This window comes from Stegodyphus dumicola, chromosome 5 (assembly GCF_044657685.1).
Source record: "Stegodyphus dumicola isolate Sdum_Otavi_A_Nest chromosome 5, ASM4465768v1".
Classification (NCBI taxonomy): domain Eukaryota; kingdom Metazoa; phylum Arthropoda; class Arachnida; order Araneae; family Eresidae; genus Stegodyphus; species Stegodyphus dumicola.
The window spans coordinates 175205661-175229747 of NC_140772.1; the positions used below are offsets into that span (position 1 = coordinate 175205661).

Below are 24087 nucleotides of genomic sequence, written 5' to 3' on the forward strand. Positions count from 1 at the left end.
AAAGCCAACCTGTACAGGAACTGTTTATGCACGTTTAAAAGTCCACAAGGACTTTTATTTTAGGAATTGTGCTCATATTCACAAAAGAACTAGAAAGATATTTATGAATTTACAAATGATCGATCATCCGTTCACCCCCCCCATCCCCGTGAAAACAGTGTCATGACTGCGTTATTTATTTAAAGAACTTAGCAAGATAAAAGTCACTGCATTTTCAGGAATTTCAGATCAATGCAAGGCATAGCGTCATTTGAAAATCATTATAAAACAAAGTAGAAAGACAAAGTGGGAAAAAATATTTCGCTTTACCAAAGGTACGAGGTAGCGATTAAAAAAAATATCGTATTGAATAAAGAGTTAATATTTTCTCTTTCTTTTCACCAAATTCATTCATAAAGAATTTTAAGATTAATGGAGTAATTTATTAAAAATTCCAGAAGTTAACGATTTTAGTTTAAAAATTGAGATTATTATCACAAAATTTAGTTAGAAAATAATTTTTATTGAGAATGGCAAAGAAATGAAAAATCGGATACAAAAGGGAAAGAAAATATCCCTTTCATGTGTAATCTTTACATTTTAACCTAATATTCACAAGGAATTTTGTTTAATTCTTACTTGACAGTAATAACCATTGACGCAGATTTGTAGTATTACCAATGAAGTTCCCAAATTAAAAAGTAAACGAAAGCTTCTTGCCATACATTAAGTGATGAAACATTTATACGTATATTAAATATCTATTGTTTATGCAACTATATAAATTTTGCGTTAAAAACAAAATACGTGATCACTTTTATAAATAAATTTAATGACAAGAAGAATATGTATGGAATTTTTTAAGCCCTCGCAGAGGTATTATGGAAGTAGAATTAAAATCGACAATGAAATGGAAAAAAATATCTGAAAGATTTGAGATTTCACCCCAAAGGGTTTGTTAAGATTTTTTACAGTCTCGCTAAACTCGTAATCTACTAGTTTGCCGTTGCACTCATAGCTGCTAACCCTCCTTTTTTTACTGTCTTTTTAACTTTATTATTAAGTATCGTTATCTTCGTACAATTCAACAGCAAAATCAAGAAATTTTTTAAATCAGCGTAACGGCATATGTTTAGAATTTCCGATGCGGTTTTAAATGCTGGTATATATTCTTTTTTATTTTTTTCACTTTTTTTTAAGTTCAAATTTCAGTTTTCTTAGTAAGACGGCTTACACTATTTTCTTTCTTGTCTTTATATCATTGACGTTTTGTGTGTTGACTTTATTAAACATCATGTTCTTCGCACTTATGCCATATTTTAGAATACTTAGAATTTCTGATAGATAGTTTTGCGAGCTAAAGCTAAAAATATATTTTTTCCGTACAGTGTGTTGGCATTGCTCGCTTTGAAATCCTTGAGTATTTTAATAAAAAATTCGTTAAAGTTTAAAAAATATGAAATAGATAATAAAACAAATTCGAAATTCAAGATTCACTCTTCCAGGTGCCTATAATCGAGTGGAAAACTACGTTATTCAAAATTTAATGGCTCTAAGTATCGTTGCTTTATACGATTCGAGAAACATACATCCATTCATGTAGATTCTTCATTATTTAATTTCTTTAAATATAATACAGAGCGATACTATTTGTTGGCAACAATCTGAAAGTGTTGCAGCCGTTTATAGTGATTCGACACAAAATACCGTTTCCAGACTAACAGCTCTTCTGAGCTAACGCCTCTTTGGGCTAAGAAAATTTTTGTGAGGCATTAAAAAAAACCTGAACATTGATATGATAAACTGATAAACTACTGGAAAAAAAAAAAAAAAAAAAAAAAAAAAATTATGCCAACAGTAACACTGCATCGGGAATTCTAAACATATGCTGCTATGCTGCTTTTAAAATTTTTGGAATTTGCTGTAGGGTACTTAATAATAAATTTGGGAGGAGTGAATGCAACAGCAGACTGGTACACGTAGACCCAGCTAGAGCGTAAAAAACCTTAACAAATCTTTTTGGACGATTGTTAAAATCTGAACTGTTTCAGGTTCCCCCCCTTCCGATTCATATAAATACATATAAATCTACATATATATAAATACATATAAATCTACAAATCTACATATATAAATACATATAAATCTACATATCCCCCATACATATAAATCTGCCCGCCCCGACGCATTTTTGTATTCTGAATTCATCGAAAATATTTTGGTATGAGTGTTTATTGATGAAACAAAATGATCTATCAGAAGCATTTCTCTTATAATACCGCATACATTTCACTCGTGACTAGAATTCTTACTATGTTTCACTTCCTAATAATATGCGCAGACGATTTAAAAATTCCAAGATCAGCAGCTGCAATAAATCCATTTCTGCTTTGTTCTAAGAAACGACGATTGTGATGTCAATAGATCTCGGTTCGGAAGAGAAGCAAGATTCATCTGGAGCAAACGTCTCAACTGATTCATATTTTTCATCCGAATAATTCGCTTCCGGGTGAAGGTAAGCATTTGAATCTTCTTTCTCCATGGACGCTGCAGCGTCACAGAATAATGCAAGCATCTACATGTATAGAATTTCATCGACTTCTGTGGCCGGTAAAATATTCATTATTTACAGTAAAACTCCATTTAATTGAAATTCAGTTTATCTGAAATACTACGGGGAATAGTACTGTATTATTTCTAGAGAAATGCAGTTTTCTCGAATATTTTCAATAAACTTTTTTATCGTTTCTGTTTTTCTAGAGGTAACTATGTAATTTATTTAAGTGATACCAATATATTATATGCAAAATTCATAAACTGTGAAATCTGTGTAAATGGAAATTATGATTATTAACGCATAATAGATTTTCTTCAAATTTATATTTTTCATGAATTGAAACTTTTTCTCTATAAATATTTCGAAGTCAACCGTTTGAGCTGCAGTTAAACGGGAAATATCTTGAAGGTCTTATTGTTGACAAAACAACAAAATAAGCTGCTTTAGTAGTTTCAAACTGCAGCACGTCTGAAGTTTTCAATTTACTTCAGATGATATATTTATTGTTGATCTAATTGTGGTGATACACAGCTGTTTGAAAGCGTTATGGATAAAGAAATTCTAAAATCATTCACAGCGGCGTAAGAGCTTTTGCCGCCCAGGGTGGTCTCTGATTTTGCCGCTTGGGGCGGTCTCCTAGGTTTGCCGCTTTTCTTGGTATATAAATAGTTAACTAAAAAATTGTAAAAATAACATATAGGGAAATAATCTCCAGCACGTAATTTAAAATTGGAAAGCTTTCAGGTTTTTTATTTTATTTTATTGATTTATTTATTTATTTTTTGTTACGAAAGCTACTGGTGAATTTTTAGGGGTTTAAGGGTTGTTTGAAACTTTGTTCTGAAGACTCTACCTTAGAATTTATTGCAAAGATTCAAAAGAATCGCCCTTCCACCTTCCTATTCCGATATCAACAGTGGATGACAAATTTCTGTTTTAAATAGAAATCTTTATTTTTAATGTCATTGCGATCATAATTTAGTTGATATTTCATTCAATTTTCATTCAAAAGTTTTGATGGAATAAGATAGATATAAGCAAGAGTATACAGCATTTCTTGAATATTTTATTTAGAGTCAAAACTACTTTTCTTTTCAATTCCATATGGCAATTCAAAACCTCCTTTATTTTCACCTGCCTTGATGACTCGACTATCCCCCTAAATTCCACTAAAAGTAATGTCTGTCGCGAAAAACGCCGCGCCCAGAAATGTTCCGTCCGGGGCGGACTGCCTCCTCTGCCTCCCATAGGTGCCATACCCAGGTGATTACTTATTATTTTAAGAGACATAAATATGGAAGTTTATTATAACATGTTCTTTCGTTCAGAAATGTCACGAATACTTGTTTTTGTATTTAAATGCTGAATATATTTTCTGTAGATTATGTGAAAAACGTTTTATTCATCATGGCTTAGTTCACTTCATATTAATGAGGTTCTCCTTTAAAGTAACTATAACAATCTGGACTGCAGTTACCCCCATCCTTTGTTATTTTTCTCTGTCCAATTTCAGCCAAACTTTTTATTAATTTATTTGATTTTTTTATTGATTTAAATTTAAATAATGTAAAAAGCTATTTTTAAGAAGTTATTAAATTAGTTTATAATAAATGGGTACGATGTTCTATATATCTACTATTCTCTACATTCTATTGTTCTATATATTCTATTAAATATGTAACCAATAAACATTAATGTTAGAACAATTAAATCTTCTGTTTACAGCTAATATTTGTTTGCTTGATCCCTGACACATTGCTCGAACACAATAATTGTTCCATTCCTAAACATTAACTAAACCAATATAATGATGCTATGTCATTTACAAATATTTGTCTTACCAACAGCAGCCTTTATTTCTATAATTTCAGTTTTCTTGCTTAAAAACAAAGGTAATCTTTTTTCAACTGTACAATTTTTGCTGAATTAACATATGATAAAAAAAAAAAAAACAAATTGATTCATTGATATGGCAGGAAGTGCGGAAAAAAAAAAAAAAAAAAAAAAAAAAACGTAATACAATTATCCATATTTTCCGATAAATCGAATGATGTATAGTTCTATTTTTTTCAGGTATTTGGAACTCTGTCATATATAAAGTATAAGATCTGCGGTTTCATTTTCATTTTGAACGAATTTTTTAGTCTCCGTATCACTACAGATAAAATAAGATGGCGTCTTATTCAGTCGAAGAAATAAACATTTCAAAGAAAACTAATTCTTTGTCCTAAATCTAAATTCCAGTTTAAAAAAAAAAAAAAAAAAAAACTTTAGTGGAATAGAAGTGGATGATATTAAAAGTCGATATTCTAAGTACATCAAGAAAAGTAGGTGGGAGGAATTACAAAGAAGTGTAGAAATTAATTAAGATGACTGCTGTGAAATAAAATTTTATAAAATTTTTTTGTTAATTTTATTAATTTTCTGTTTATTATTCTTATTCTCCTATTTAAATATTACTTATGTTCCTAAATAAATTTTTAGTTTCCGTAAGTATGGATGATCGCTATACAACAAAATGCATTCATTTCACTTATTAATAATTTGCATTTTGATTGTTTTCATTTATTACCAGAACCTCATGTATTCGATGCATAATCGATTTTTGCGATATCTCTGTCATTTTTACTTTTTTTTTTATGTAGAGACATTAGGATTTTTTATGCTTGAGAGAGGTGAAAAATGTGCAATGCCCTCGCCGGGATTCAAACCACGGACCTATCGAATACTCGTCGAGCGCGCTGACCATTACACCACGAAGGCATGCTAGGAAGGCGGAAGAAATACCTTATATACTCCCCATTTTAAAGGGCAAGGGCGACTGATGATTAGGGGACCCCAATCGCTAAATCCTGATGGTGAAGCATCATCATCCATCATCTTTTTTAGTTTGGGCCCCACTGTAGAAACATTAGGATGTTTTTGGAAGCAGAAGACATAAAAAATTATTAGTGATTCGAACCACGGATCTCTCGAATACGCGTCGGGCGTGCTGACTATTATACCATGAAGTCAAGCTAAGAAGGCGGGAGAAATACCTTATAGTTCCTTTAAAGATACTTTTTTTTTTCATACTTAGCATTCCTTTAACCTTTTCACTTGATATATAATCGAATTTTTTTACATATCTAACATGTTTTCAGTTTTATTTTCCCCTCTCTTTAGTCCAAAGTGGCAATTTACCTAGAAGGACTATTAATTTCGTCTTGGCATTTTGCGTTGGTTCACTATAAATGTCGGTTCACGTTTCATTTTGTTGCCACCAAATATTAAAGCCCTGTATTATATTTAATGAAATTAAATAATGAAGAATCTGCACAAATGTATGTATGTTTCTCGCACTGTGAAAAAGCAACTTATCTAGAGTCGTCAAATTTTGAATAACGGAGTTCTCCACTCGCATCTGAAAGTCCAAATTTGGAATTTGTTTTATTATCTATTTCATATTTTGTAAGATATTAATTTTTTATTAACAAACTCAACGATTTCATAGCGAGGAATGGTAACACTGTGCGGAAAAAAACATTTTTATTTCCAGACCCCGAGATTGTGTATCGAAATTCTAAAGCTATGCTCATTAATGACTGAATTATGTTATTCTTATCTTCCTGTTAAGGTTTTTATGCCTTTAGTTAATCTGCATAGAATAGTTGTAGATTTATCAACAATTTAAAAGGTGTTTAATTGCGGCTAAGCGTAGTTTTTATTACCATAGCAGCCATATTTGTTTACATTTGAAACTTAGCAGAACAGAGAATTATAACAGTTTTTGCACATTCAGTGTCTTTTCGACGAGTGGGACCAAAGGTAAACTTTCAGTTTGTACACCGAAAAATATGCCTTCTTGCCCGCTGGCCGAATTGCTTTGTTTTGGGGTAGAAATTCTAATTTTTTTGGTCAAAATTGTTTTTTTAACTGTTTTAACTGTATTTAGTGTCTCTGTATTTTACAATTTTTAATGAAGATGTTTATGTAATAAATGTTTACAGATGTACGGCAGCATTTTATACTTTATAGGAATTCTAAAGATATTAGTAAGGCTAACGAATCGAATAATACTTTAAATTAAAATGAACAACCAAACTACCTGTGTTCCATACAACGTTCAAATCTTGTTTTCAGTTCCCAATGTCTCGAATAATTTTTTGACGTGTTAATATTGATGTTAACTAATGTCGAGAGCACGGAGGGAATTTTTTTTTTTTTTTTTGACTGCTCTATGATCTCTCTCGGCTCATTTTTGATTACTCTCATTTTCGAAAACATTATTTGCAATCGTAAACATTGACCAGCTGGGTGTGTTTGTATTATAATCACTTTTTTAGTACTTCAGTGCAACAACAACAAATGAAAAATAAAGGGAGAAGGAGAAGAAGAACCAAAACATTTAAAATAAAATGTATTATTGAAGTTAATTTTTCAAGTGTTTTTACGAGTAAGAAAGGACGTAATTATTATTTTTGGATTACCGCCAGCTGCAGCTACACATCCATGCCGCACACGTAATTTTTTCCGACCTTCTTTTTTTTTCCGCCATTTGTTTTCCTTTTACCTTTCTCAATTATGTTAACCAAGATGTTGATGTCAGTGCTAACGCTAGGAATAATAATTAAAATAACAATAAATAGTAACTCAAGCAAACATTAATTAAAATAAGCATTTTACATAATTTGCCTATTATTAGGCATATTATATATTGACGTAAACTAAATATGACTATATAATATGATAATAAATAATAATAGTATTGACGTAAATAATAATATAATAATGAATAATAATAGTAATAATAATAAATAGTATTGACATAAACTAAATATGACTGAAGCCGTTTGACTTTCTAAAAAATTATCCAAGCATGTTTCCATTGCCGGTTTGAATTTTGTTAAATACAATGAATTTTATGGCTTCTTCATTTTCTTTCTTTCTTCTTTTTTTTTTTTTTTTTTTTTTTTTTTTTTTTTTTTTTTTCATCCTTAATATAAATGCAACAAATAATCCCTTTCGATATGATTAAGTAATGCTTGCCTTTTAAGAGATGTTCCTGACTTCGAAAATTTTGCTTAGCAACAACTAAATAATAAGTTGTATACTCCTTGTTTTTTCTTTAATATCCATGTCCACCATTGGCAGAGTGAATAATAGTGGCTGCTTGTGATGGTATGGTTTATAACGGATGGGTTGGCTGCATACAATTTTTGAACATTTCCCATGCGTAACTTGAACACGAAACTGTTGTCTTAGAATATCCTTAACGAAAGCATCCCCCTTAAGCAGGCTTATCAGTGGCCGAGGGGTGATTTGAACGCAGGAGAATGGACTAATTGCATGGTTGGTTTTCGTGGTTTGCCTCAAACGTGAACACCGCCCAGACAGGGCAATGGCTAGTGATGTTGACTTGCCTTACCGAATCGCCTGGTTCGAATGATGGAGAAGATATGGATGTTTATCAGCGTATGGTGTCTGTGCTGAAAGAGAGCACTCAAAATAGGCGAGAGCCGAAATTCTCTCGAAAGGTTGGTGGTAGCGGTAGAAGGATGGAAGATCTTCGGACTGCCTCCCGAAGTGTTTTACCTCGGAATTCCAAACTGGGCTGAAGCTTAACAATTTAGCTAGGTACAGCAATACCTCAATCACATATGGTGGCTAGGCCACCGTCTGCTTAAGACGGTGGCCTAGCTTCTATCGGTACCTGCGTAATGTGAATGTGGACAGTTTCTAAAAATTGCTTAATATCTCTATGGTAACATCTATCCTTTGGTATGTTTGTGTGTTTAAAGATGGGATACGGAGCTCTTCGAACTCACGCAAAACAAAGAATTTTGGAATCAGCATAAACAAATATTTCGTAAAAGGACTAATTGAAACTACAGTGGTACCTCAGTATACGTTAGCTTTGCAATACGTTCAAATTGGTATACGTCGTGTGTGGACGGGAAAATTTTTATTTGAAATATGACTCGAGTTCGATGAATGTATAATGTTCTTACATTCATCGAACTCGAGTCGCGAATGTTCGCACTTCACTTATTTATCGCACGAAAGTCGCGAATGTTCGCACTTCACTTATTTACTTCTTTTTGGACAATGCCAAGACTGTCAATGAACGTCAGTACGGCTGTTTTGCAAATTTATTAGCAATGAGTTATAAGAAAGTTAATTAACGAAGATAAGCAACGAAGAAAATTGTTAGGATCACCATGAAGGTGAGAAAATGGACCTTTGAAAAGTATAAAGAAGGCATGCGTTTCTGAGACTTGACTATTGCATACCGTATGGCGAGTACGATAGTGTGCACAACTGTGAAAAATAAAGACGCTATTAAATCGGCTCACGTTCCGAAGGTGGTCAAATTAAGTATCAAACAGAGATGAGAGACTTTGAAAAATCGCTTTTGATCTGGATAACAGAACAACATTTATGTACCGTATCATGGACAATGCATCATTTATGTACAATATGTATTTCACCCCAGTTTAGTATTATAATAATAACAATAGGAATTTTTTATTGAACGGATTAATTATTTTCCCTTTATTGGAAAAATTCGTCTGGTATACGTCTAGGGATCTGAACCGATTAATGACGTGTGCCTGGGTTTAATTGTGGACCAAAATTTAACTTTATTTAAATCTGATATTGGCATATTTCTGTACATATGTCATTACAGCAATTCTTACCTTACAGGTTCCCGAATTCCCGCCCGATTTAGAGAACGGTGACACAGCTGCGTTATTTCAAAGCGTCCAAGGCCGGTGTGCTGTAATGAGCACCGTGTCTCTAACTACTTCCACTTACTCATCGAGCTCTGAGAAGCTAAGCAAAACGGACTCCACCACGTTGTCCAAGAAGAAAGAGGAACTGCTTCGTAATTTTACGAGGAGTTACAGCCTGACGAGCAACAACGAAGCACCTTTCAAGCTCAGCTCTGGTGACCGGAGGTTTTCCTTCGATGATATTTTGGATGAGAAAGAAGAGGTAAGAGTAGCTTCTTGATATCATTGTATCATTGAACAGTTATTCAGCAATCGAAAAAAAGATGCCCATAGGGAATATTTTTTTTAACTTTGTAAACCTCTTCATATTTCCATTAAGAATACTATACATTTTCAAGATAAATTACTGATTTCAAATGGCTTTATTTGTAATATTATTTATAAACACAGAAGGACAAGTAATATATAAAATAAAAAGGAGTCTCTCCAAGTTTTATTTTCCATAACTTGTATATGTAACTTCCTCTAGTTACCAGTTGAATATCAAGATTATATTATTAAATTCTAATTGCAGTTGCTCCAATATGTTCCTTGCTATTGTCTTCATAGCAAGAACAGTGTAAGTTTCCGTATCCTGAAGGTATGTGGACAACATTGTCACTACAGCGTGTTCTCAGAACTGTAAAAAGAATGATGATTTAGCTTAAGAAAGGGTAACATAGAGAAGATATGTTATAAAATATTTTGCCATTCTACTTTTGGCCATTTAACAACTGCACGATTATCTTGTTTTTAGTCGGAACAACAGCCATCTTGCACTGCACAGAACAGCCTGTTCACTTTCTCTTCTGCAGTTCATTTTCTCAAACAGGTTTTTCTCAGAAGTGGTACAGACTCATGCTCATTTGAAACTGGATCAAACATTTTAAATCACCTTTATTATCAGGAAGTCTCAAAGAACTCAAAACTCCAATTTAGCAAATTATCACACAGATAGGTAACAGAGGACTAAATTTTCATTGGTAAACAGCGATATAAATTTGTGCAACTGAAAATCACTACTGCTATTTACAGTCTAGAGCAGTAGTATCCAACTGAAGGGTGTGTGGTTGCCATAATCCTATCGTTAAGCACCCTCCAGCCGCAATCACCATATCACCGGGAGACAAAAGCTTTACTCTAATCCTAATGTTAAAAACAATCATAAAAAAAGGTACAATAACAAGTCACATACAAGGGTTTTGCATTTATGTTCATCTATTAGCATTCATTCTGTCCCGATTTCGCGGTTTTTATCTGCGTGGCGGATTAGGATAAGAATGCATCACACAAACCCAAGTCGCTGCTGGCGCCCCTGCACGTCTGCGCAAAAAATGAACCATCGATACCATCCATCCAGCCATGCGTCGATGGTCTTCAGGCATCAGTTCATTTGAAATAAGTTGATAAAAGTTCACTGTGGCGCTTACCAAACTGCTGTGTTTCAGACGAGTTTTAAAATAACACTTCATTTATTTCATATATTTTATGGTATGCTTGTCGACGCGAGTGATGTACCAGGGCCATCGAAAAGAAAAGAAATCTACCACTTTAACAACAAATAGGAGGAAGACCTATTGCTTACAAACCGTTAGTGGAAAAGCTGTTTATTACGCTGTGCTTCAGTAGTGGTACCAAAGCGATGGAATATTGAACGTCTTCTTAAAAACAATAAAAGTTTTCAACATCCACTTAGGTTCCTTTCTTTTTTTTTAAATATCAACAGAGCAGTCTTTTTCTTTTCAAAAATGAAGCAAAGATCGCAAAGAAGCATCCTTTAAAGTTACATTCTTGCGTCACAAAATGTATAAAACTGCATTTTCAGCCGGAGCGATTGTGAACGAAGTTATGCTGCCAGTGTCTTTATTTCACGAATTTATAAAGCAAAAATAAAATAATCTTAGCTATAAAAAATGTTCTTCTGTCGCGAAATACGGTGGCACGACACGACGAGTGGATGATATGGAGATCGATATGTATAAACAAATGAGATCTGATTTAGAAAATATGCGTATTTTCCCCTGCAGTTTGATGAGTCCAATAACGTTACTGACCCACCGCAACTTCTGATGTTTACGAGAATGGTGTGCCAGACTTCTGCGTAAAAGAAATCTGGTTTACCATACTGATTTTATCAAATCGCATTCGAGATGGCGCAATTGAAAACTGTATTACAGAAGAGAACGTAATAAGAATTTTAAAAAAATCTGAAAGCTTTCAGGTTTTACATTATGCCCAAAAAGCCTTTTTTTATTTGTATGTTACCTTTATTTATTCAATATTCAATATTTCGCACTTAAACTATAAAATTCAACTCAACAGCAATATCGCAAAATAATTTTAAAATGAGCATATCTTTAGAATTTCCGATACACAGTCTCGCGCTCTGGAGATAAAATGGTCCCCCCCCGCACAGTGTTGCCACTGCTTGCTTTGAAATTGTTGAGTTTGCTAATCAAAAATTCCTTAATGTCTGACAAAATATGAAATCGATAATCAAACAAATTCCAATTTAGGCCTTTCAAATACCCATATTTGGTGGAGGTTTACGGTGTTCAAAATTTTATGGCTCTAGGTACCGTTGCTTCATAACAATGCGAGAAACATACATACATTTATGCAGATTCTTCATTATTTAATTTCTTTAAATATAATACAGGGCGATAATATTTGGTTGTAACAACTTAAAAAATGATTCGCCGTTTATAGTGAATCGACGCAAAATGCCAAAATGAAATTACTATCCCTTCCGGGCTAACGCCCTTAGGGCTAAAAAAAAGGCTATTATTGGGAATAATACTGGGTTTGTTGGGCTCTGTAAGCAGAAAGACTCATTTTTCAAATTTAATTCATACCACTGCGTTATTCATCGAGAAAATCTGATTTATAGAAGCTTAACCTCAATCACATAATGACTATTCTTGTACACACTGTAAATTTTATCCAGGAACGGATTTTGAATTATTGATATTTTAAAACTTTGTAATAATTTGCTAACATAACTTACCATGTAGAAGTAAGTGGCTGAATCAGGAAAGGTTTTAACAAAATTTGTTGCAAACTGTCTGAGATTAGAACTTTTTCCGTATCTAAACACAATTATGACCAAAAATTGGATGAAAGGGAAATTCTTGCTTACTTGGTATTTTAACCGATATCACTGGGAAACTCAGCGTTCTAATAACACGCTACAATGAAAAGCTACGTATTTGAAATGATGAGCTCAATATTTGCTTTTCTGGCTAATTTCGATTTGTCTAAGAATAACTTTTATTGGAGAAAGACTATCATCACTTTCCCTCATTCTAGACCCGGAATTTTTCCTAGAGTATAATGCGTCTAAGAATGCTGAAAAAACCTTCTGTTGCTCAGCTCAGAATTTAAAGAAGATTCTAAGATATATTTTCTATGGGTTCCATTTTATTGTAGACAAAAAATCCTTCCTTATAATTAGAAGTGACAGAGGTTACTTTTTCAATAAAAAATTTTTGTTTTCTTAACAAGTCGGAGGCTGAATTAGAGATTTTTTTACTCTTCTTAACACTAAAAATCATAGAAAACAAAAGTGATTAAGTTTTTAAACTAATTGTGCTTATTAAATAAAAATCCCAGCAAAACAAAACGAAAGCATTTTTTTGGTCAACCTACATCTTGAGCAGGCTTCCTCACAATTTAAAATAATAAAAAGCAAGTACAGAAATATATTGATAACAGAGCATGGAAAAACATCATGGTGCTGGCTTGTGTATCCGAATATACACCAAAATTTAATAAGTTGTCAGAGAATATTAATAATCAAACGTTTCCTTAATATCAAGTTCATAACTTAATGCTTTACTGTCAAAATAAGGTAACTTTCTTTTTTGGTAGGTTCGTATTAATTTTCCTTATTATTTGATAACATAAAATTATCGAGTGAAATCACATATTCTAGCGAAATTGTTATTTTCTAAACATAAAACACCGGATGCCCGTGAGGCATAGCAAAAATTTAAAAGTAGCCTTTGAGGCAAAACCAGTTGAACACCACTGATCCAGAATCACAACCTGCAATATCCAAATTTAGCGAAATAGGGTTTTCTTATTTCGGGCGAATAACACCTAATTCAAGGAGCTCTCGAAAAGAACAGCTTTTTTTTTTTTTACTTTCACTAAAGTTCATTCCCAATGGTTAATTGGTCACTGCACAGTCACATAACAAAAGCTGATAAAGATCACAAATACATTCTACTCAAATTATTATGAATTATTATTAACTCTAACCGCTCTGCATCTGCTTTTAAAGCCCGATAATCTGAATACTTTTAGACTGAATGTTAAATAAGAATGGATAAGCTCTTACAAATTAAGATAAGGCCATAGGCGTACTTTTCAACTGAAATATAGTAGTTAAATTATTCAACAGCTTTTTTTACGTAATGAATTCCAATCCATTCTATTTACTCATCGGTTGTGATAATCCATAGAAATTACTATTCTTTTTTATAGTTACATTATAGAGTTACAAATACAAATAAATTATCAAATTGCATAATGTGCGTAGGTTACAGAGCGGGTGAATCGCACTGATCTACAGATAACTTTCCTAGAAATTATGGAATCCTTCCTTATCCATCATTTAGATGTAAGCAGTTAACACGTCTAGCTAGAAGGGAAGGACTAAAGATTCCGAGCATAGTTAGTTTCTTAAGCTTCCTAGCTCCGAAAAAGCTATCAAACTATCTGTCCAGTGATGCTGGACCTAAATTGTCATAGAGATGCACGCATACGTACAAGGTATAATATTTCTCTGACGTGCTCTGTAGTGGTATAAGTGGTAATATGACCAGATATCAATTGGAAGATCCGTATTTCAAATCTCAGCTAGGACGCATTTGATTTTTCATATTTTCCGCTTAAAAAAATCTTATAATCCCTACATTTGCAGACCAAGTAAAATGCGGTGGATGATAATTCCTCACGACTTAGAGTTGGTGGCCTCTCTTCAATTGCCCTTTAAGCGGAGTAGAATACTATTAGAAACTATTATAAAATTTCCTCGCACGTACGTCATGGTGTAAGTAATAACACTGCAACTATAAATTAGGAGATCCACAATTCAAATGTTGCCGAGGACAGGCGAATTTTCGTTTCCTCTGCTCGCGGGAAAAAAAAAAAAAAAAAAAAAAAAGAAATTAGTGTCCCTACACGTGAACATTTTTAGGGGTATTTGGACAATGGATGTATATGTAGTGTAAAATTAAAGGCTTGAAATATATGAAACAATTAAATCTGATATGTAGATGCTGATTTCGCTAATTAGAAGCACGTTTTAATAAAAAATTTGTTTTACAGGATCTGAGACCGGAGCGTACAGCTTCTTTATCGCAATTATTAGATTTAGAAGGAGTCCACGTAGAACACAAAAGTCAAGACACTGTGCGCCAGTCATCTCGAACTTCGTCCATGGAAACCATGTCCAGTGGTGATAATAGGACACGGATCTTTGCCAAAAAGAAAATTATGCACGACATTTCATCATCGCTGTCTTCTCTCTCGAAGGTAAATTTATGGTTCAAACCTATCTATGATTTCCATTGGCATTCTCGAAATATTTACGGTGCTTTTATTGCACGATGATATTACAGATTTTCGAATATTATTGTTCAAACAGTAATTGTTAGATCATGAAACACAATAATTTTTTTTATTCAAAACGACTGTTGGCTGCCATCCCAATGAAAGTTTATGTACATATCTTGTTCAGAGGGAGAAAACATTTCAAATAAGATTCGGTGGGAGAAACCTGACGTCTAGTTAGAAGGGGAAGAAATCTTAAAATTAGAAACCTTTTCTAAAACTTATGTCTCTGTCATACCCGTCAGTAACTAAGTAAGAAAAACTATCAGAATTCTTTTATTTCTAACCCAAAATATTGCTTTTTGCGACAAGCTGCATATAAGAATTTAAACAGACGATGCTGGAGAAAGACGGAAGATCTGGAGAATCTTGCCTTAGAGACAACATTCAGATTGATAATTGGCGAACATTTTCCATGCGAAAAATCGTCCGATAGATTTCTTGTACATTTGTTTCGCAAAGAAAAAAAATCTGATGTGTACACCACGTGACTTCCTTGTACGGAATATTAAATTATACGCATTTTTTCTTGCATTTTGTTTAAACTTATTGGATTTAATTATATCTACTTCGCCGACAGCGCATAAACCGCAATAAAATAAGTGCATTCTTTAAAATTCACTCTATTTGTTTACCATAGCGACACTAGGTTCACTTAACAGTATTATATTTCGTTCATATTATAACTTAGAATGCACAAAATTTGTATCATTTAAAGAATTATCTAATCGTTGCCACATGTTCTATAAAGCTAGGACGATGTATAAAAGAAATTAAGAAAAAAAAAAAAAAATAAATAAGAAACAGTTTTTCACAGACAATTGAGTATTTCTCATTCAATTAATTCAGTTCTCACTTCGCGACAAGGCAAAAATACATAAACTCAAAATATCTCTACTAAAAATTACTAATTATTAAAAATTAAATTACTAATTATTAAAAATTAAATTATTAAAAATTAAGTAAATCTTAAACACTTATTTCCTTGAAAAAATTCCAGAAAGGATTAAGCATGATTTAAATCGCAATAATAAATGAAGGCGTTTATCTTTGTTGTTGCGAAGCTACGTTTCTCTAGATTGGCAACAAATTCACTACTCAGCTGTTTCAAATGTAAACAAGCAATGGCCGCCATCAAAATAGGCTTAGCGGCACTTAAACAACTTTTAAATTGTTGATAATTCTAAAAATATTGCATACAGATTTACTAAAGGCATAAAACCCTTAACCGGAAAATAAAAACAACATAATTCAATCACTTTTAAAGAAAAAAAAATCTGATGTGTACACCACATGACTTCCTTGTACGGAAAATTAAATTATACGCATTTTTCTTGCATTTTATTTAAACTTATTAGATTGAATTAAACCTACTTCGCCGACAGCGCATAAACCACAATAGAATAAACGCATTCTTTAATATTCACTTTGTTTACCATAGCGACACTCTTGGCGCTAGGTTTACTTAACAGTATTATATTTCATTCATATTATAACTCAGAATGCACAAAATGTATATCATTTAAAGAATTATCTAATCGTTGCTACATGTTCTATTCAAATACTCTAATAAAGCTAGAACTATGTATAAAAGAAATTAAGCAAACAAAACAAAAAAGAAACAGTTTTTCACAGACGATTGAATATTTCTCATTTAATTATTTCAGTTCTCACTTCGCGAGAAGACAAAAATACATAAAAACTCAAAATATCTGTATTAAAAATTACGAAGTAAATCTCAAACGCTTATTTCCTCGAAAAAATTCCAGAAAGAATTAAGCATGATTTAATTGGTAATAATAAATGAATGCGTTATCTTTGTTGTTGCGAATCTAAGTTTCTCTAGATTGGCAACAAATCCACTAGTCTGCTGTTTCAAATGTAAACATCGATGGCCGCCATTAAAAACAGGCTTAGCGGCAATCAAACAACTTTAAAATTGCTGATAATTCTAAAAATATTGCACACAGATTTACTAAAGGCATAAAATCCTTAACCGGAAGATAAAAACAACATAATTCAATCATTTTTAAAGCAAAAAATGTACAATTTACAAACATATAAGAGTAAAGAAACTGAGATCACTGAGCCCGGTAATAGAGTGGATATATATATAAATATATTTATATACGTTTGGTGCGGCCGATTGCAGCCAAAATACGAGGTGCACATCTACATGTTATAGCAGTACTATAGACAAAATTTCAACGCCCTGAGGCTACTCGTTTTTGAGTTATGCGAGATACGTACGTACGCACGAACGTACGCGCGTACGTACATACGTTCGTACAGACGCCACGAAAAATTCTCTTCAGAATTAATTTTAAAGCAGTTTTATAATTTTTTTGAAGGAAAAGAGTATTTTATTCTGTCCTTACGTACAGATATCACGCAAAACATCGTTAAATTGCATTCGATAGCGGTCAAAATGGATATTTTCGTTGACATATGCTGCCTGAAGCTTTTCGCGATTACAATACTTCCTTTTTTACTTCGTACAAGGAAGTAAAAATGTACAATTTACAAACATATAAGAGTAAAGAAACTGAGATCACTGTCCCGGGTAGCAGAGTGCATATATTTATAAATATATTTATGTACGTTTGGCGCGGCCGATTGAAACCAAAATACTAGGTGCACATCTACATGTTATAGTAGTCCTATAGACAAAATTTAAAGATTCTGAGGCTACTCGTTTTTGAGTTATGCAAGATACGTACGTACGTACAGAAGTTCGTACAGATGCCACGAAAAATTCTCTTCAGAATTCATTTTGAAGCAGTTTTATAATTTTTTTGGAGGAAAAAAGTCTTTTATTCTGTTCTTACGTACAGATATCACGCAAAAACATCGTTAAATTGCATTCGATAGCGGTCAAAGTGGATATTTTCGTTGAAATATGCTGTCTGAAGCTTTTCGCGATTACAATAGTTCCTTTTTACTTCGTACAAAGAAGTAAGACCGATATTTAAACCTGCTACCTTACGGCAAAAGCAGGGCTTATTGGAACCTTTCAACTTTATAAAACCACCATACCGTACTCGTACTCTAAGGGAAGATTTGCTGACCTCACCAGCAAATACCTTTATTTAAACAAAAACATTTTACAAACAAAATAAATCATTTCATTTACAATCTTTCTCTTTACAAAATCAAACAAATACAAAGAAATTACTAACAAAACAATTCATCTTGAATTTACTTAAATTAATATTTACAAGATAACATAAAATAATTTACAAAAGATTATTTGTTCACATATTATTTCTTATATTTTAACAATTATAAATTATAAATTACAGTGTCTGCTCAAATATAACATTTTCAAATTCAGTAATAAATTTCATAATTTCTATAATTCCTTTTTTAAATTTTTCAATTTGAAATATTTTTACAATATCTTTTTCTCTATTCAAACATAATAAGAATTTTAGCCACTTATTTCTCAATAATTCACATAAAATTACATGTTCTACATCAGCTTCTTGTTCACCACATAGACATTTCAAATATTTAATATGAAATCTACTATAATACTTTGGTACATGCGCATGGTTTGTTAAAAATTGGGCCATAAACCCGTTACCAATGCACCTCTTTTTATTGACATTTTAAAAGAATTTATAAGTATATCTGTCTTTTAAGTCTTTATCCCAGAAGTCCTGCCATAAATTAATTATGTTGTTCTTTAAAACATTTTTAAAAGTTTCTAAAGAAGTAGGAAGAAAAATATCAATTGAATTCTTCAACGTAGCCTGTTTAGCACAAATATCAGCAAATTCATTTCCTTCATGCCCAATATGTCCTTTAACCCAATGAAGATTAATTTTTCTTTCCTTTAAATTTTCAATCAAAAGAACATGGGTATCGTAAACCAATTTAGTAGCAGATTTGCCAGAAACTATGGCAAGTAATGCACTTTGACTATCCGAATATAAATTAACATCATTTTTAATATTTCTCCCCAATATCCATTCCAGAGATTTGAAAATGGCAAAGACTTCTGCCTGAAACACAGTAGAATTATCACTTAATCTAAACTTTTTAATGCATCCAATTTCTCCATTTGAATACGCTACAAAAGAGCAGCCAACTTTTCCACCTATCTTTGAACCATCAGTAAAAATTTCGTGACCTTTACGAGTAGGAAACTTCTTGTCCCAATAATAATCAGTAAGTAAGGCAGGATGAACATCATTAATTATTTTACAAATCTCAATATTTGAAAAATCCACTTGTAAATCAAAACTTCTGCCATGTTTTAAATGAAATAAAATACTATCTCTTTGAGCAATCAAATAGATTGGCTCACATCCACTTAAAATAAACAGACTAGCATTAGATACTGTCCTAAAACATTTAGTGATGCTTAACAAGGCAAATCTTTGAATTTGAGTTAACATATTGTTAACTCTAACATTATTTTTGTACCATGCAGCGCATGAATATAAAATTTTCGTTTCAATCCCTCTCTTATAATAAATTTTCTTTATGTCACTATTAAGACCTTTTATTGCATATAGTTTATTCAAAATAATAGAACACTGTAACTTAATCTTTTTCAAATGAGGAATGAAAGTTAGTTGATCATCTATTAAAATGCCGAGATAATTTAATTCTCGAACACTCTTTAAAGAAAACCCATCAATATGTCCTCTCGGGAGAGTAATCATTTTTCCTCTTTTGGCTATTCCCATAATAGCACATATTTTATAATCGAATTTCAATTTAACTTGTTTTGACCAATTACTAATCAGATACAATGTATAATCAATATCGGCATCTATAGTATGCCTTCCACTTGCAGAAACAATAATAATTATATCATCCGCATAAGCTTGCACCTTTACATTGTCTTTAAAAGGTAAAACAAGCATTGAATCACATAAAATATTCCACAAAAGAGGTCCTGAATTAGAACCTTGAGGACAACCTCTACCATAATTTCTTTTAGAACATAAATTACCATCTTGAAAAGAAACAGAACGATCACAAAGATAATTTTCAAATAACTTAAAAAGGTTAAAAGGACATTTAAACTTCTTTAGCTGGAACAAAACAAAAGGCCACCAAACACTATTAAATGCACTCTTAACATCCAATGTAACAAGTGCAGTATGCAATTTCAATCTCTGTTTTCTTTTATTTTATCCAATAAGTCACAAATAGCCAAAGTAGTACTTTTTCCTTCTATAAATCCATATTGAGATTGGTTCAATAATTTATTTTTATTCAAATAGAACCAAAGTCTATTCGTCATTAGTTTATCTAAAATTTTGCCAAATACTGGTAATAAACATATAGGTCTATATGAAGAGGGATCTATTTTATCTTTTCCCTCTTTATTAAATAAAACCAAAGAAGCATTTTTCCAGATCTTAGGAAAAATACCAAATTTCAAACAAATATTATAAATTTTACAAATAAAACAAGAATCAATTTTTATTATTTCTTCAATTATGTCTAAACATAGACCATCATAACCTGGAGCTTTTCCTTTATTCATAGACCCTACCACATTCAAAATTTCATCTTCTGTAAATTCTAAATCATTAAATTCATTTTCATAAGTCTGAAAGTTTTGTCTTATTTCTTTATGCCATTCCAAGTCATCTTCAATCAGATCGTCCGGAAAATGGAATTTAACCAAATATTCCAATGTATCTTTTATTGAATTTGTTTCAGAGCCATCATCTTTTTTTTTTTTTTTTTTTTTTAATTGATTTAAAGTAAGTGCAGATTTACACTTTCCCATAGTAATTTTATAAGGAATGCCATATGGTTGATCTAAATTAGTTTTCATACATAAATCATCCCACGATTGATTTTTAGCAATGTTAATTTCTTTCTTGTAGATTCCTCTTATTTTCTTATATTTATCCTCTAAGAACATTTTATCTTCCAAATTAACAGCATTAAGAAATTTTCTTCTTGCAATCCTGACTTTAGACCTCAAAAGATCCAATTTCTTAGTCCACCAGAGGACCCTTTTGTTTTAAACTTCTTTTTAATTCTATTCTTTTCACAAATATTTAAAATTTCATCAGTGAACCCTTCAACTATTACTTCCAAATTGTTTCCATCAATTTTCATTTTATTATATTGCAACAAAAGAGCAGAAACATCTCTTTTAAAATCAATCCAATTTAAATTTTTTAATGAAAATCTCTTTCTCTTCACAGGAGAAAAATCCTTATCACCAAGATCAATTTCTATATAATTATGATCACTACAAGAAATATCTGTAATAACTTTCCAGTCAATATTTATAGAAGAACGCGCGAGAGTGAAATCAATCCAAGAGGAACCTCTTGCTCCTTCGAAAGTAGGAGGAGAATCTGGATTATTCAAAATACAAATCCCATGTACATTAATAAATTCCAGTACTTGTTTTCCTCTAATATCTTCTTCTTGATCTCCCCAAACATCACTTTTAGCATTAAAATCTGCACCAAATAAAGAATTGCAATTTTGAATAAAGATTTATGTAACAAATTCATTACATAAATCTTTATTCAAAATTCTTGATATTTCATTCAAGGAGGAAATCAAATCTGCTTTAGGAGAACAATAAGCAGAAATCAACAACAAATCCCGATCTCCAAAATTAATTTTCAAAACAACTAGAACATTGGAAATCAAAATTTCAATCACAGAAATTGTTTTATCAAATATGACTATTCCTGCTAACGGAGTATCATTATCAGCAAAAAATTGTCTATATTGAGATGAAAAGCCTTTAACCTTATTATTAATATGCACCATAGCAAATGAATAATTTTGTTCAAATGTTCTTTGTTGGAGTTGAGACACAGCGGCACGAGCATGGTGAAGATTAATTTGAACTCCTCTAATTTTCAAAGAAGAACTAAAAACCATAATTTGTCCTTCTGATTAATAAATCATATTGTCTCTTTAAGCATGAACAATCTTTATCCAAACTAGAATGCCGCACGTCTAACCCCATTTTATACTTGTTATTCACATTAGTACAATTTATACATACTGGACTGTTTTTACAATCCCAGTGATTATGTCCTTTTTGTGCACAATTAGCACATATTGAATCTTTAGTACATCTTTTGTGAAAATGCCCAAATTCCTGACATTTGTAGCATCTCACTACATTCAAATATTCTTTAACATTTATACGAAACCAGTTAAAATTAATCTTTCCTTGATTAATAATATTTCTAAATTTATTAGGTTGGATTTCTACCACCCAATGAGCCTTATTATTCTATTTTTTATCCGAAAAAGTGGAATAAAACCACCATCTTCAAATACAGGATTTTGTTTAATAACAGCTTCCTGTAGTTCCTCTTTTCCAACTTCCAAATCAATATTATATAATATAATTTTCGGATTTTTCTTAATCGGAGCTCTAACTTCAATATCTTCTTTTAACAATTCATTTGTTTTAATTTCCTCTTCTAATTTATCAATTTCTTCATGATTTAAGCACTCAATAACAATTCCACCATTATTTATTTTTCTAACATTTCTAATCCCTATTTTTAACTTTACAGGATCAATAGCTTCAACAACTTTCATCTTCACTTCTTCTGAAGACACTCCTTTCACTTTAGGATAAATAAGAGCCACATGTTCATCTTTTCTCTTAATTTTATCTTTCTTTGATACAACTTTTTTCTCCATCTTCTGTTCTTTAATAATGTCTGCAAATGACTTCTCTATCTGTAGTTTCTGAACTACATCCAATCTTCCCTTTAAGTTTTCAATTTCCAACGCTTGAGAGACTATAAAATTAAATAGCGCTTCTTGCGCTTTAAAAACTTTCTTTCTTAGAGGAACTGTTACTCTAGTTGCCTCTTCCAAACAAGTTTCAATGTCACTAATTAGTGATCTAGCTTCTTCTATCAGTTCATTTTCAGGAACAGTCACTGTCTGTACAAATTTATCCATTTTTGATCTATATCAATTGGGACCCTGGGGTTTCCCCAATTGAATTTCTTTGGAGTTTGGATTTCGACCTCCTCCCTTAGGAGGAGGAGCCCTCAGACCACGACAAGGTACCAAACTCCTGGGAAGTTTTTCTTATTGGCTTTCCAAAATAACTTTTATCACAAATACAATACTTTTTCAATTTTTCGCAATCGAGCACTAAATATAGCCAATAACTTCCCCTGAGGGGTACAAGGAAGTAAAAAAGTCAAAGGTGATACCAGCTTGCGGGCACAGCAAATAACCATGTTCTCTTTTCTACAGGGTTTGGTTTATTTAATTATGGCAAAGCACACTATGGCTTTCTATCTAAGGGGAGGGATGCCTTCTTGGAGGACGTTCTAAGAGAACTGACTCGTATACACGTTGCACATGGGGAAAACCATGGAAACGCCCATGCAGCCAGCCCGTACGCAGGATTCGAACCTCCTCGTTTGGTTACAGCCGAAAACATCGCGGACGAAAACGTCGCGGAGAAAACAACGCAAGGCGAAAACGACTTGCTTCAAAACATCGTGGGAGAAAACATCGTGGTACAAAATCATTCCTCGAAAATAAAGCGGTTCAAAAACTTCGCAGTTTAAAAACATCGTCGTCGAAAATATCGTGGTAAAAAATAAATTATCTACAAATCATCGCATGACGATAACATCGCATATATGCTTTTTTCAGGCTTTAATAACTGTAAATGAATATTCCATTTCACATAATGATTTGTGAGCGCAAGATGGAAAGAAGGATAATTTTTACTTTCATATTTTTATTAACTAATAATTTTTTGCTGAGAAAATAAGAAGGAAGTTTAAGCACAGAAAATTAATGCAACTTATAGCACTTAATAGAATTTTAAACCGACTAAGTTAACTAAAAAAGGTCATTAATAATAATTTTTTATAAACTTTTTACAGGTAATTTTTCATGAAAAGTATAATCTATCAGTCGCATTTAATTTTCTGTGCTCAAGTTTCCTTCTTACTTTTTCAGCAAAAATTTATTAGTTAATAAAAAAATGTGAAAGTAAAAAGTGTCCTTCTTTACATCTTCCGCTCACAAATCATTATGGGAATATCCATTTACAATTATTAAAACCTGAAAAAAGCATGTCTGCGATGTTACCGTCATGCGATGATTTGTAGATACTTTATTTTTTACCACGATATTTTCGACGACGATATTTTTAAACTGCGAAGTTTTTTAACCGCTTTATTTTCG

The 24087-nt window shown here is 32.1% G+C and overlaps 1 protein-coding gene across 7 annotated transcripts in view; it reads left to right on the forward strand.

Moving 5' to 3' along the window:
* The window catches only part of LOC118185097 (NAD(+) hydrolase sarm1-like), a 137483-nt gene that overhangs the window by 69613 nt on the left and 43783 nt on the right, over positions 1-24087 (forward strand). For 6 of the 7 annotated variants that reach the window (XR_004757545.2, XM_035354896.2, XM_035354891.2 and 3 more), the window contains exons 2-3: positions 9224-9514; positions 14626-14832. Coding sequence is in view for 6 of the 7 variants with exons in the window: in XM_035354891.2 (XP_035210782.1) it covers positions 9224-9514; positions 14626-14832 (498 nt within the window). In the remaining variant the exon portion in view is untranslated. The remainder of the gene's footprint in view (positions 1-9223; positions 9515-14625; positions 14833-24087) is intronic. The other variant, XM_085817407.1, reaches the window with a different exon arrangement.